General features: G+C 51.3%; 1 protein-coding gene across 4 annotated transcripts in view; it reads left to right on the top strand.

Moving 5' to 3' along the window:
• Nucleotides 1–14153, top strand: part of GRB10 (growth factor receptor bound protein 10) — a 195143-nt gene that overhangs the window by 58267 nt on the left and 122723 nt on the right. For 3 of the 4 annotated variants that reach the window (XM_081244419.1, XM_081244420.1, XM_081244421.1), the window contains exon 3: nt 8831–8928. In XM_081244419.1, coding sequence (XP_081100545.1) covers nt 8878–8928 — 51 coding nt within the window. In that variant the 5' untranslated portion in view covers nt 8831–8877. Of the gene's footprint in view, nt 1–4892; nt 4984–8830; nt 8929–14153 lie in introns of all 4 variants that reach the window. The other variant, XM_081244422.1, reaches the window with a different exon arrangement.

Raw genomic sequence — 14153 nt, 5'->3', positions numbered from 1 at the left:
GGGAGCACAGAGAACATTTCCTGAGGAAGTCGAGCGGAGTTTCCCAGCAGTATTAAAAGCACATTCTGGATGTGTGGTTACCTGAAAACAGAAAGGGCCCGTTCACACAGTCTGGGATTCAGGGCGTCCTGGGCGTGGCTGGTTGCCTTAAGCAGAGGCGTCGTGTTTTTCTAGGAGTGGGTCAGAGATGGAGGTGGCCACAGGGACCAGCCTGGAAAAGGTGCCTGGAAAGCAGGGGGCAGTGTGGCGATGGACAGGCCAGTGGGCAGCAGCCTCCAGGCTGCAGGAGGACAGCCCATGAACCTGGAGGTAGGCGTGGACTGCAGGCCCCAGCCTGACCCTGTTTTCACACTGTGGGTTGCAACTATGGTTGTTCCTGGAAATCAAGTCCGTAGGTCACGAGAAGCACCTTTAACGAGGAGAACAGAGCAGAGGGGGATGGATGGGGGCGGGCTGCGTGCAGCCTTCGCACTCGCCGAGCTGGGGTGCGGGGAGGCTGCAGGAGCCACCCGGGCACCCGCCGCTTCCACCACAGTCAACCTTCTCATCAGGGCCCCCCCCCACGGCGGGCGGAGCGCTGAAGAGCTGAAATCCACCGTGGGTGTCCTCTGTAGCTGGTGGTGACGTGAAAGGCACGAATAAGCACGTCATCTGCGTCAGCCTGAGTCCGCAGGGCTCCAGGGAGGAACGCCCCGCGTACTTTTCAGAAAAAGCGTTGTTGAGTGCAGCACTTTTCAAGTTTATGACAATTGTACCGTTTTAATTTAGTACACATTGCCCTTCAAGTGGAAAAAAAAAACACATAAACATGAAAAGAACAAAGCCATGTTCAAGTTCAGCTGCTGGGTCCAGAAGTGTAAATATTGACCGTGTTAAGAAAAATGTTGACTCTAGAATCAGCAAACTTTTGACTTTGCCTGAACTGTGTTTCTGAACTACAGTCCGTAAGGAAAACAGGGCAAACGTTCTGAAGAAGATTATTTACATTTTTATCACAAGTTCAAAACTCAGTTGAAATGGGACATACGTTATTGAGATTGGAATTCACGCCCAGGAGGACTGAACCTTCAGAAGTAAAGGGACGTATGGAAACAAGACAGCAAGCGGACTTAGCGATGAGCCCCTTGAATCGAAGGAACGACAGAGACAGTAGTGATTGGCACAATTTCTTCGTCCTTCTACGCGTGTTAATGAGAATGCCTTTTATCACCGTAGATAGAAAGTTGCAATACTGACCTGCTTTGGAAACTGTTCCTCGGTATCTGTATGGAGCACACCATTTTTGTTAAATCCAGGGATGATTTAAAATTTAACCTCTTTAAAGTAGCACAGTGTATCATTACCTCTGTACTGTTGTAGGGCATTTAGAAGTAAGGTTTCCTCAGACTCACAGACAGAGAGAACAGACTGGTGGTTGCTACAGGGGAGGGGGCTGGGAGAGGGAAATGGGTTGAGAGTTTGGGGTTAGCAGATGCCAACTGTTACATAGATAAACAACAAGGTCCTACTGTATATAGCACAGGGAAGTATATTCAATATCCTGTGATAAACCCTAATGGAAAAGAATATGAAATAGAATGTATATATGTATATAACTGAGTCACTTTGCTGTACAGCAGAAATTTAACCCAATATTGTAAATCAACTATATTTCAATTAAAAAAAAGAAGTGAGGTTTTCTGTCCAGAGTGGGTACAGGTTTTTTAGTCTCCATGAGAACAGGATAATGATAGAGCTTTTAGTCTTTGTCAGGTATGGGTGGCAAATTATGAGATAATTTTTATGCAGGACTTGATGGATGGGTTCAATTTCACCTCCTAGACAAGTGGGTTACACAGAGTCACAGAACGGAGAAAGGGTCAAGATACATCAAAATGGAAAAGCTTGAATAAACAAAAGCTATATTTGGAATCACTGCTTTATGTGTCTCTGAGCTTTAGCATCCTAAGAAAGTCTGCCAACTCTCATGGTTGTATTATAAAAATTAGTGAAAGTTGTTAATTTTATTAAAGGAAGCTCACTGAATAGCCAACTTACCAATAATTTTTTTAAACATGCGGATAAAATATACAAAACATAAAATTTGCCATTTTAACCATTTTAAGTGTGCAGCTCAGTGGAATTATGTTCATAAAGCTGTGTAAACATCACTGCTATCTATTTCCAGAACTGCTTCATCATCACAAATGGAAATTCTGTGCCCATTAAACAAACCCCCCACCTCCCAGACCCTGGTAACCTTTCTTCTACTTTTTGTCTCTAAACTAGGTACCTCATACCAGTAAGATCATACAGTATTTGTCCTTTTGTGATTGGTTTATTTCACTTAGCATAGTGTCTTTAAGGTCCATCCATGTTGTAGCGTGTATCAAAATTCCATTCCTTTTCAAGGCTGAATAATAGCCATTGTTTGTTTATAGTACGTGTTGCTTATCCATTCATCTGTCAGTGGACACTTGGTTTAGTTCCACCTTTCGGCTATCGTAAACAGTGCAGCTATGAACACGCGTATACAGGTACTTGTTTGAGTTCTTGCTTCCGATTCTTTTGGGTGTATACCCAGAAATAGAATTGCTGGAACTTGTGTTAATTCTGTGTTTAATTCTTTGAGGAATTGTCATGCCAGTTTTTATAGAGGCTGCACCTTACATCCTCACCAGCAGTGCAGAAGGGTTCCAATTTCTCTGCATCCTCACCATACGTATTATTTTCCTGGTATCTCACTGTGATTCGATTTGCATTTCCCTAATGACTAGTGATATTGAGCGTCTTTTCATGCTTGTTGATCATCTGTGTATCTTCTTTGGAGAAGTGTCAAGTGCTTTGCCCATTTTTGAATTTGGTTTTTTGCTTTTTTTGTTGTTGAGTTGCAGGAGTTCTTTATTTATTCCGGCTATTAAGCCCTTATCAGATACATGATTTGTAACTATTTTGTCCCTTTCTGTGGGTCTTTTCACTCTCTTGAGAGTGTCCTTTGATGCTCAAATTTTTTATGTTTGATGAAGTTCAGTTTATATGTTTTTCTCTTTTGTTGCCTGTGTTTTTGGTGTCATATCCTGGAAATCATTGTCAAATCCAGTATCATGAAAAATTTTCCATATGTTTTATAGTTTTAACTCTACATTTAGGTCTTTAATCCATCTTTAATTAATTTTTGTTTGTAGGGTAAAGTAAGAGTCCAGCTTTATTCTTTTGCATGTGGATATCCAGTTTCCCAGAACCACTTGTCGAAAAGACTGTCCTGTTGCCCAGTGAATGGTCTCGGGACCTTTGTTAAAAATCAGTCCGCCACGTGTGAGGGTTTATTTCTGGGCTCTCTGTTCTATTCCATTAGTCTACGTCTGTCCTTATGCCAATATCACACTGTCTTGATTACCATAGTCTTGTAGTAAGTTCTGAAATCAAGAAATGTGAGTCCTCCAACTTTGCTTTTCTTTTTCAAGATGTTTTTGGCTATTTGGGGTCCCATGAGAATCCTTATGAATTTTAGAAACATTATATCGATTTCTGCAAAAAATGCCAGTGGGTCTTTGATAGGGATTACATGGAATCTATAAATTGCTTTGGATAATATTAATCATCTTAACAATATTAAATATTTCAACCCATAAATATATAATATTTGCCTTATAGCTTATTTATGTTCTTATAGCAACATTTGGTAATTGATGCACAAGTCTTTTGCTGCCTTGGTTAAATTTATTCTTCTTTTTTTTTTCCTTTTTGTGGTACGCGGGCCTCTCACCGTTGTGGCCTTCTCCCGTTGTGGAGCACAGGCTCCGGACGCGCAGGCTCAGCGGCCATGGCTCACGGACCCAGCCGCTCCGCGGCATGTGGGATCCTCCCGGACCGGGGCACGAACCCGTGTCCCCTGCATCGGCAGGCGGACTCTCAACCACTGCGCCACCAGGGAAGCCCCTAAATTTATTCTTAATTATTATTTTTGATGCTATTTTGAATGGAGTTCTTTTTTTTTTTTTTTTTTTTTTTTTTGTGGTGCATGGGCCTCTCACTGTTGTGGCCTCTCCCGTTGCGGAGCACAGGCTCCGGGCGCACAGGCTCAGTGGCCATGGCTCACGGGCCCAGCCGCTCTGCGGCATGTGGGATCTTCCGGCATGTGGCATCTTCCCGGACGGGGGCACGAACCCGTGTCCCCTGCATCGGCAGGCGGACTCTCAACTACTGCGCCACCAGGGAAGCCCCTGGAGTTGTTTTCTTAATTTCCTTTTCAGATTTTTCATTGTTAGTATTTGGAAACACACCTGATTTTTGCATGTTGACTTTTGTATCCTATAGATTTGATGAATTTATTTATTAAGCTCTAGGGGGTGTGTGTGTGTGTGTGTGTGTGTGTTTGTAAATTTTAGGGTTTTCTACAGGTAGGATCATGTCATCTGTGAACAGAGATAACGTCAGTTCTTCTTTTCCCACGTGGATGTTGTTTATTTCTTTTTCTTGCTTGATTCCTCTGGCTAGAACTTCCTGTACTTTGTTCAGTAGAAGTGGTGAAAGGAGCATCCTCACCTTCCTTGTTTGTGATCTGAGAGGGAAAAGCTTTCTATCTTTCATCATTGAATGTGATGTTAGCTTTGGGTTTGATATATGTTATTAGAGACCAATTAATCCAAACCTTTTGCTGTGTCTAACTATAGTTTTCTTTTCCCAAAGAACCTACTCAGCAGGGCTTATGGGATATGTATTTTTCTGGCTGGGAAGCAATCACATCTGGCAAATATTGGGTCGGCCAAAAAGTTCATTCGGGATTTTCTGTAACAGCGGAAAAACCCGAGCGAACTTTTTGGCCAACCCAGTACTTTCAAAGGTGATATTTAGGTGATAAAACTGGCACATTTAAATATTTTCGGCACTCTTAACCCCCATAAAATTTGCAGCTTCCAGGGGAAAATAACAGTACGTCTCCATATGTCGCCTACGTCCAGGAGTTCCTGAGAGCGTGCGAGATAGGGCAAGCAGGATGCACGGGTGAGCGGGGCACAGGGCCGTGACAGCAGGGGAGGTGGGGACGTGGGACAGCCTGATGGGAGGGGCACAGAGAGGGTCCTGAGGGGCCAGGAGGGCTGTCCTCTGTGCAGAAAGGAGGCGCGCGGAGGACACTGACCCCTCCGCCAGGCCACTGGGAGTGAGGTGAAGGGGAGAAAAGCAGTGCCCCCAGGAAAGCGCGGCCGCAGTGAGGGGGGAAGGCAGAAGGCATGGTGTTTTTTTTTTCTTTTGCGGTACACGGGCCTCTCACTGTCGTGGCCTCTCCCGTTGCGGAGCACAGGCTCCGGACGCGCAGGCTCAGCGGCCATGGCTCACGGGCCCAGCTGCTCCACGGCATGTGGGATCCTCCTGGACCAGGGCACGAACCCGTGTCCCCTGCATCGGCAGGCGGACTCTCAACCACTGCGCCACCAGGGAAGCCCGGAGGCGTGTTTGTTGAAAGGGCTGGGGGGTGGGGAGGACGTGGCGGGTGCCAGGCAGTGGCCCATAGAATCGTCAGACCCACGCGGCCGTGTGTTTGCGGTGGGGAGGCCTATGGGGGCATCGTGGCATGACCCTGGGATCTTACAGCTAGTGGTTGGGGTGTTATGTGTGTGTGTTCGGAGATTTATTTTAAGGAATTGGCTCCAGTGAGGGTGAGGCCGGCAAGTCTGGGATCCGTGAGCAGGAGTTTGCTACATCCTCGAGGCCAGATTCCTTCTCCTCCAGGAAACCCCCATCTTCGCTCTTAAGGCCTCCAGCTGATGGCACGAGGCCCACCCCCACCGTGGAGGGGACTTGCTTCAAGTCCAGTGTCTGCAGATGTTTCCACTTCTACCGAATGCCTTCGGAGCAACCCCCCATTGATGTCTGGTTAAGGGGCTGGGTGGTGGAGTGTGGACAGACGGACCCAGGAGACTAAACTGCCACGGGGGCGAGTGGCCTCAGGGCTGGAGGAGCCTGAAGGCCTGGGGGCTGCCGGTCCTGCGAAGGCTGCAGGGAGGCCACCAGCCTCACCCGTCCTGCCGTGGGGACAAAGCACCTCCGCCATCTCGTTACCATTGCCAGGTCTCTCCAGCCCAGCGGCCTCTCGCGGGCCGTCCTTGTGTTTCTGTGCTGGTGATTTAAAGAGTCCCAGAGACCTAGCAGAAGACGTAACTGAGTGACTGTAAATGCTTCTCCTTTTAGCTGTGAGGACAGTTTGGTAGTGTTTTAATAATTTAGGGTCTGATTAGTTTTCTAGGACTCCCATAATAAAGTATCATAGACTGGACGGCTTAAACAACAGAAATTTATTTTCCCATAGCTCTGGAGGCCAGAAGTCTGAGGTCAAGGTGTGGGCAGGGCTGGTCCCTCCTGAGGCCTCTCTCCTGGGCGTGTGGATGGCCGTCTTCTCCCCGGGTCCTCACGTGGTCGTCCCTCTGTGTGTGTCTGTGTCTTCATCCCTTACGTTTGATCAGGACCCACGGTAATGTCTCATTTTGCCTTGATTACCGCTTTGAAGACCCTACCTTCAAATATGGCCACATTCGGAGGTCCTGGAGGTTAGAGCTTCAACATATGAGTTTGGGGCGGGGTGCGGGGGACACAGTTCAGCCCATAACTGGATCTGACCTTGATTATTTTCGCCATCATGCTTGGTGGAATTAGTATCCCTAATTTTATGCCCTACCGAAGTCTTTCAGTTTTCCTCTGGGAAGCTTCTGAGTCTTTTATTTCTGAGTTCTAGAACACGGAGCCTGTGATGTGAGTTGAGGGAGAACTCTGAAATGTGAGGAGCCCTGTCCCGTGACGATCTCTGGTCTTTCCCGGTCTGTCCTCTGCGTCCCGCATGTCACCTTGTGCCGTTGTGCTTTAGCTTATCTTCTCTGTGGGCTGTTTGCGGTGCTTCTGGAGTTTCTCTCCCGTGGATTTAGTGCCCTGCAGTGTTGGTTCTGCTGGAACCAGCATCGGTTCATCTTGTCCTGAGCAGGTCCTTGTCTGTAGTGTTTCTTCCAGTCCCCTTTTTCCTGGGTTTTCTATTCTTTCATTGAGAGAAGCGAACCATTTTCTCAATTTTTCTTATTTTTCTCATAGTAAAGCTACTTCAGGGAAATAAACCTTTACGGGCCCCGGAGGGTAAGATTGGGAAACACCTTCTCAGCTGTGTTTCCCGGTTCACGCATCATCGAGGCTCTGGTTACTGTTCACTGAAACGCAGCCTCAGGGGTGAGCCATCCCCTTGGAGGGGTCACTGGATGCCTGCCTGTCCCCGTAGGGGCGGAGGGTGTCCCTCCAGGTAGCCCTGGACGTGGCAGGTGGCCCTTGTTGCTGTCTGGTTTTCTCCCCTCTGACAGGGTGATGCTGGTGGCCCCTGAGCCCCCTTTGTGAACCCTGCCTGCGTGGACACAGGCCCTGAAGAGCCAGGCAGTGTCTCTCTGCTGGTGCTTCCTGAGAGTGAGGCTGGGGGCTGCCCTGGAGAGAGTTCTGTTCCCACGGAGCACAGGATTCATCTGTGGGGAGTGAGACCCAGAAGGGGCATCTGCAGCTCCGTGTGGCAGATGGAGGGACGGGTGTGAGCCCAGAGTGGACACTGACTGAGCTATCGTGGGTGGTGGTGATCGGTGAGGGACAATTCAGGGGGGCTTCCTGGAGGAGGTGATCCCTGAGCTCAGTCCTACGGGGTAGCAGGACTTAGCTGCTGATGGTGTTGAGAACAAAGCCTGTGGGTGCAGAGGCTGGAGAAAGCCTCGCATGCTCAGGAGTTCTGAATTGCTCAGGGCCGAGGGTCCAGGATGCCTCTGGGGTGGATTGTGACAGAGAATGTTAATGGCTGTTGCCACTGTGCCTGAGAATGTTCTTAATTCCGGTGATTTCTGAGAGAGAGGAATGGTGTGTGCGTGTGTGCGTGTGTGTGTGTGTGTGTGTGTGTAGCACACGAGGGGGCCCTTCATGACCACAGCACTGGTTCCTTTCTCTGCCTGGAATCCCCCCACTGCGGTCCAGAGTGTGACTTCTAACAGTCTCCTGTCCTCGTGGAAAGACATCTCCTGGAGAAGGTCACATCATAGGTGGCCTCTTGTCTGTGAGTGTCAGGCGTGGCGTTTTTTGTGTCCAGAAACAAAGGGGTAATGGGTCCCCAGTCCGGACCAGGATGCTGTGCGACCCACCCCTGCCCCCGTCCTCTGCATTTTGCGGGAGGTGGGGTTTGTTGGGTCGGCTCCGAAACTCTCACTGACTGCCTCGTACAGATCAGGTGTGTGGTTGTACCCCAGGAGATTCAGGAGGAAGACAGGACCTCCCTTCCCTGCCTGTCGGGGGCTCCTTGCAGGAGCCGAGTGTGCATCTTCACGGGGCTGATGTCGCTCCAGCCCTCCCGGGAGTCCGCGGCGGGTCTTAACGTCCGTTCCAGAGGCCCCGCCCATGAGTGCTGTTCCCAGGATGGTGCCTGCAGGGAGCGCCTGGACTCTGTAGGTGGTGGTGCGGCGTCCACCGACGGTGGTTCCTTCCAGGCTGTGGCTGGTGGAGGCAGCATTTGCACGCGTGGTGCTCAGAGGACGCCGGCCACGCCCCACCACCCCGCGGTGCTTCTCTGGACTCAGGCAGTCTGCGTTGCCCAAAGTCTCAGAAAGTCTTCGGGACGTTGACAACTGTGGATGGCCGTCCCCCTCGCCCCTCTGAGTGCCTCTGCCCCACGGGCCCTGTGACCACAGGTGGCTGCTCGAGGTTCTGGGGTTGGTGCCGGCCCCCTGGCGCCCCCAAAATCCGAGTGCTGTCCGGCGTCCCCTGTGCAGGCGCGTGGCCTGGGAGCCGCCGGCGAGCGGCGGGCTCTCCCTCTGGCCGGGCTTCTCACGGTCTGTCTTCATTCCAGGTGCCGCGGCCCCGTCCACGTGATTTGAAGACGTCAGGAAGGAACCGATGGCTTTAGCGGGCGGCCCAGATTCCTTTCTGCACCATCCATACTACCAGGTATGAGTGAGTGTGGCAGCGGATTCTGGCAGTGGCCTGGCCAAGGGCCGGGGCACAAATGTAGCTCATCAGCTGACCATCCATCACTAGCAGGTCAAGGAGGAAGTGCTGAGTGGGGCTGTGGACGCGCCCTTCAGCGCACAGACCAGGCACTTTCACATGGCCTCCCTTGCTTTGCTTGGAAGAGCTCATCATCACTGTGACCGCAGCGTCCTTTCCTACAAGATTTGCATCGTAGTGCACACTTCCCTGCAGTGAAGCGGGCCCTGTGTTGTCCCCCGCTGGGCCCTGAAGCTCCAGATGGTGGGTGGGAAGGCTGGCGAATGTTGGGATTTCGAGCAGAGGCGTAGGGAGGAGAAGGTCCTCGGCCCCGCGGTGACCCGCCTGTCACAGGTGGAGCCCTTCCCACCCCTGTAGTAGCATCAGGCAGGCGTTGTGGGACCGCAGGTTCACCTCCAGCCCTTCTGCATGGGCTGTTGGACGAGTTTCATCTGTAAGTGTCCTTTATCTCCTGGGGCAGGTTTTCGTTTGAGCTTTTGCTTTACGGTGTAGACAGATGCGTTTGATCTGAGATCTTTGGATTTGACAAGTGAATCTTGGTCTCTCCTTCTCAGCCTGTCAGCGTGTGAAGCACTTGTGCCACCTCTCTCTCGGCCTCTGTTTTTCCAGCAGGAGTCTTACGTTTTGAAGTCCCTTGATCTGATATTTGCACTTCTCTGAGCTTGCTTTTCTCTCCCTTCATCTGTGAAGTCTGTGCTTAGCTGCAGTGATGATAATTTGCCCATAGCATAGGGGCTGCAGAGAGGTGTCTTTTTAATTTTTTTGGTGTCAGAGAGAAAGAGGTCTTGGAAGAAAGCCTGGAGATTAGGAATAGCATTCACTGTGATTACTGGATTTGAGACAAAGGCCCAGTCAGTTTCAAGCGAGACAAGGGGGCTAAAACCTTCGCAGAGCCATGAAGTTCGCTGGTGGCCCCCAGCCTGTTCAGTGGGTGAGCGTTCTCCAGGTCCTGCCCTCTGCCTCCTGTGTGATCATTCTCTGGGCCTTAAAGAGGCCGTGGTTGCCTCACCCTGTCGATTGAAACTCCGTGATGCCGCTATGGGTCATGGGTTCAGCTCTCACTTGACCGCTTAGCTTCGGCTGGTTGTCACCCCAGCCTGCCAGCCTTACACTTGGCACCAGTGCTCCCAGGGAAATGGGATCAGTGAACTGCAGGGAGAACCTTCCCCAGGGAAGTGTGTCTGTAAGTTAGCTGAGCAGCGTCCTCTTTGCTGGGCACAGAGTGAACCGTAAGGGCCAGATAGGACGTAGGGAAGGTTCCACCCCGAGGCCCTCTTAGCTCAACCCACTGGCATCTCAGATTTCCTCTGGTCCAGGCCGGGATGGCAGGAGTGCCAGCCATAGCCAGTGCCTGGCTTCGCGGACATGTCAGGTGTTTGTAGTCACCGTCCCAGTTGCCCAAGGCTCTTCCCAGGAGCCAGGAGGCCGCGGACACACGGTGGGCCCTGCCAGCGGAGCCTGTCACCCCAGGAGGAAGGGCTCCGTCATGCCGTGCCGCGGCTTTTGCAGGCACTGTTGCACTCCTGCGGGAGTCCAGCAGGCGGGCTTGGCAGCTCTTACCCTCTGTTCCTGGAAAAATCAGCCGACAGTTCCAGAATTTCTCAGAACATGGGATGATTTACAATGCGTTCGGTCTTGAGTAATCTGCAGTTACAGCAAATAGATACATCTCCAAGTTTTTAGAGAGAAGAATTTCTTTGTAAGGTCGTCAGCCTACAAATAATGTTCTCATTCTAGCTGCTCACTCATCGCTGTGGCTTGGATTAGGGTTCAGTCAATGAGTCGCTGCTCAGTCGAGTTTGTTCTGGACGTAGAAGCACCAGAAGGATTTTGTGCATTTAATCACCCTGCTTCCTGCTTCAGGGTCAGAGGTAGCAGGTTGGTGGGGGGCATGGGGTGGGGGGCTGGGGGGGGTTGAACTACTTCACTGTTGGACTTAGGCTGTTCCTTTAAACTGTGATATTGTCCTGGGTCTGTGGCCTCGGGGGAAACCATGGGATGCCTCAGTGTCCCTGCTGGTGAACAAGGGTACACGGTGTCGTCAGGGTGCCGTGGGGATTGGGAGAAGGGTGTGGAAGTTACCCGGCACTGGGCCAGCCTGGTCTCAATCGCCCACCCAGAGTCGTTCCCTGTAATTCCTTGTTTTTTTGTTGTTATTTGTTTGTTTGTTTTGTTCTGTTTTGTTTCTTTTTGGCTGTGCGGTGCAGCTTGTGGGATCTTAGTTCTCCGACCAGGGATCAGACCCGGGCCCTCAGCAGTGAAAGTGCGGAGTCCTAACCGCTGGACCGCCAGGGAGTTCCTCCTTAATTCCTTGGATGTTGATTGAACCCCAGCCAGGTGCCACCTGCAGTGTGAGCGCTGGGTGGCAGCTCTTCTCCAGCCAGCTGCTTTCCTGGGGCTCCTGACTCCTAGTCGGGGAGAGGGTCATGGGGAAACTGGCACATGAGATAGTTGTGAGTAATGATCATGATTCTGAAGCAAAGAAAATCTGACAGTGGGAGAGAGAGAGGCCAGGAAGTCAGGGAGACCCCCCTGGAGGGAGTGCCCAGAGCTGGGGGGCAGCACCCGGGCCGGGCTGGGACACAGCCTTTTCAGGGGCCAGAGGCCAGCACACCTGGCCTGAAGAGCCAGGGAGGGGTCTGGATTTCAGTTACTTAGGAAGGAGAGGTCTTTGGGGGTTTATAAATAGAGGCCTACAGCCCACTGTCTGCAGTTCTCAAACCCCCAAAGCTGGGCTTCCCTGGTGGCGCAGTGGTTGGGAGTCTGCCTGCTAATGCAGGGGACACGGGTTCGAGCCCTGGTCTGGGAGGATCCCACATGCCACGGAGCGGCTAGGCCCGTGAGCCACAGCTACTGAGCCTGCGCGTCTGGAGCCTGTGCTCCGCAACAAGAGAGGCCGCGATAGTGAAAGGCCCGCGCACCGCGATGAAGAGTGGCCCCCGCTTGCCACAACTAGAGAAAGCCCTCGCACAGAAACGAAGACCCAACACAGCAAAAATAAATAAATAAATTACTAAAAAAAAAAAAAAAAAATCCTTAAAAGAAAAAAACCCCAAAGCTATGAACCAAGAAGTTTCTTCATGGCTCACATCTTGCAGAATCTGACTCAACCTGTCGAACTGGGTCCCTCAGGTACATGGGGTTGGGGGGGTGGCGCTCGGTGACTGGGCCGCCCTGGACCCTGGGTCATCTTTCTCAAGTCAAGAACATTTTTATTTCCTAGCCATATCCTCCAGGGTTCTGATTATGCACCTATTATGAGGTACATCTTGTTTCTTTATTATACATAAAATAACATTCGCTATCCTTCAGACACACACACACACACACACAGAAAGTAAAAATGAGTTCAGGTACAGACATTTGAGTAAAGTGTTGAACTGTGATGTAGAAACGAGATGCTTGTATGTAGGTTTGAGATTCAAACCTGTAGGTTTGAAACTTGAGATCGGTTGGTAAGGTTCCTGTCAGTCCTTAAAGATCTTGGGGGAGAAGGTGTATGAGATCCCACTGACAAGAGGCAGTGAGTCTGAGATCCCACGTGGCCCCTCGTGGCGTATGGAGAGGGGACGGCCCTCAGTGACAGCCTGCACACCCAGCCTCTTCGAGCCTAGCCTCCCCAAGAGAAGGCCGCTGTCCTGGCCTTCCTTGTGCAGGAGTGCAGTGGCTCCACCCTTGGCATCGGTGACATTGACAAGAGTCTGGAGGGTATGTCCCACTACAGGAAAAAACAAGTGGATTGTTGAAGGCCGGCTCCGGAGACTGCAAACTGCTCTGGCCAAGCGAACCGGGCGACCTGAGGTAGACCTCAGGGGCCAGGGGAAGGCCTGGGCCGGAGGCGTGGCCTTCCTCGGATCATGGAGGAGACCAGTGGCGTGGAAGGAGAGGAAAAGGGGGAGACTGCAGCTGCCATCCATGGCCGTGGGGGTCGAAGTGATGGAGAGGTTGATACCACAGCTTCTAGCATCCCAGAGCTGCAGCGCCAGAAAGGAAAACTCGGCAAGCGTCGACTCTTCTCTCACACAACGCGGCTTCGCTCATCCCAGATGCTTCGGGCAGTCTCCTTGGGTTAGGACCGCTGCTGCCGCCGATCCTGGGTGTTGAGCTATTTGACTGGTCATCTTTGTGGAAGGAACCGAGGGGAGCTTAGTTCCTGAGGATGGGATAACGCAGGGAACGGATTCCTTGAAGGTGGCAACACCCAGTGCAGCCTCCTTCCCTCTGAAGGGTGAGTTAGCTGGCTCCAGCACCTTTGCCACTTCTCTTACCCAGGCCCGAGGCCAACCTCGGGAAACTAAGCCTGGGTCTATGCAGTCTGGGCACCTGGAATCTCCTATCAAGGGTCAAGGTTCAGAGCAGCCTCAGGCCCAGCTTCATCCGGAGGCTCAGCCCCATCCTCATCTTCAGGCTCATGAATGCAGTTTTTTGTGAACTTAAATTTATTTCTACCTATATTTTTAGGACCAGTCTCATTTTTTTTTTTTTTTTTTTGCGGTACGCGGGCCTCTCACTGTTGTGGCCTCTCCCGTTGCGGAGCACAGGCTCCGGACGCACAGGCTCAGCGGCCATGGCTCACGGGCCCAGCCGCTCCGCGGCATGTGGGATCCTCCCGGACCGGGGCACGAACCCGTGTCCCCTGCATCGGCAGGCGGACTCTCAACCACTGCGCCACCAGGGAAGCCCCAGTCTCATTTTTAATAAGGTAAAAAAAAGGGAAAAAAAAAGTCTACAGAAAAAAACCTCCTGTTTCTGCCATGTGAAGTTCCACAAGGTGCGGCTATAGAAAAGTGCTCGTCCGTTGAATAAAAACCACATTTGATAAAGGCGAAAAAAAGAAGATGACTGGCGAATCTTCAGATATTTAATCCAAATATTTATTTCTACTCTTATAGTTTTTTTCCCGATTTCTGAGTTGACGATGCATCCGCTTGTATTAGAATCAAGCGTCGCGGACACTGCGCTGGCGATCCTGCCCCTCTGCAGCTCCCTTGGCCAGCACAGGGCGACACGGCAGCCGTCCTGCGACAGCCCCTCTTCCCCTACATCCGCGTCTGTAACTTCATAAGCTCCTTCTCAGCCCCACATCTCTGCAGGTTGCTTCCTTTGGCCCCATTTCAGTTGTGCATTCCCGAGCCTTCAGGCCAGGAGCCTCCCCTCGCAGGGCA

This window comes from Mesoplodon bidens (assembly GCF_964165515.1).
Source record: "Mesoplodon bidens genome assembly, chromosome: 9".
Taxonomy (NCBI): domain Eukaryota; kingdom Metazoa; phylum Chordata; class Mammalia; order Artiodactyla; family Ziphiidae; genus Mesoplodon; species Mesoplodon bidens.
Note: the sequence above shows the minus strand (reverse complement) of the source record. Positions and strands in the feature narration are given on the sequence as shown.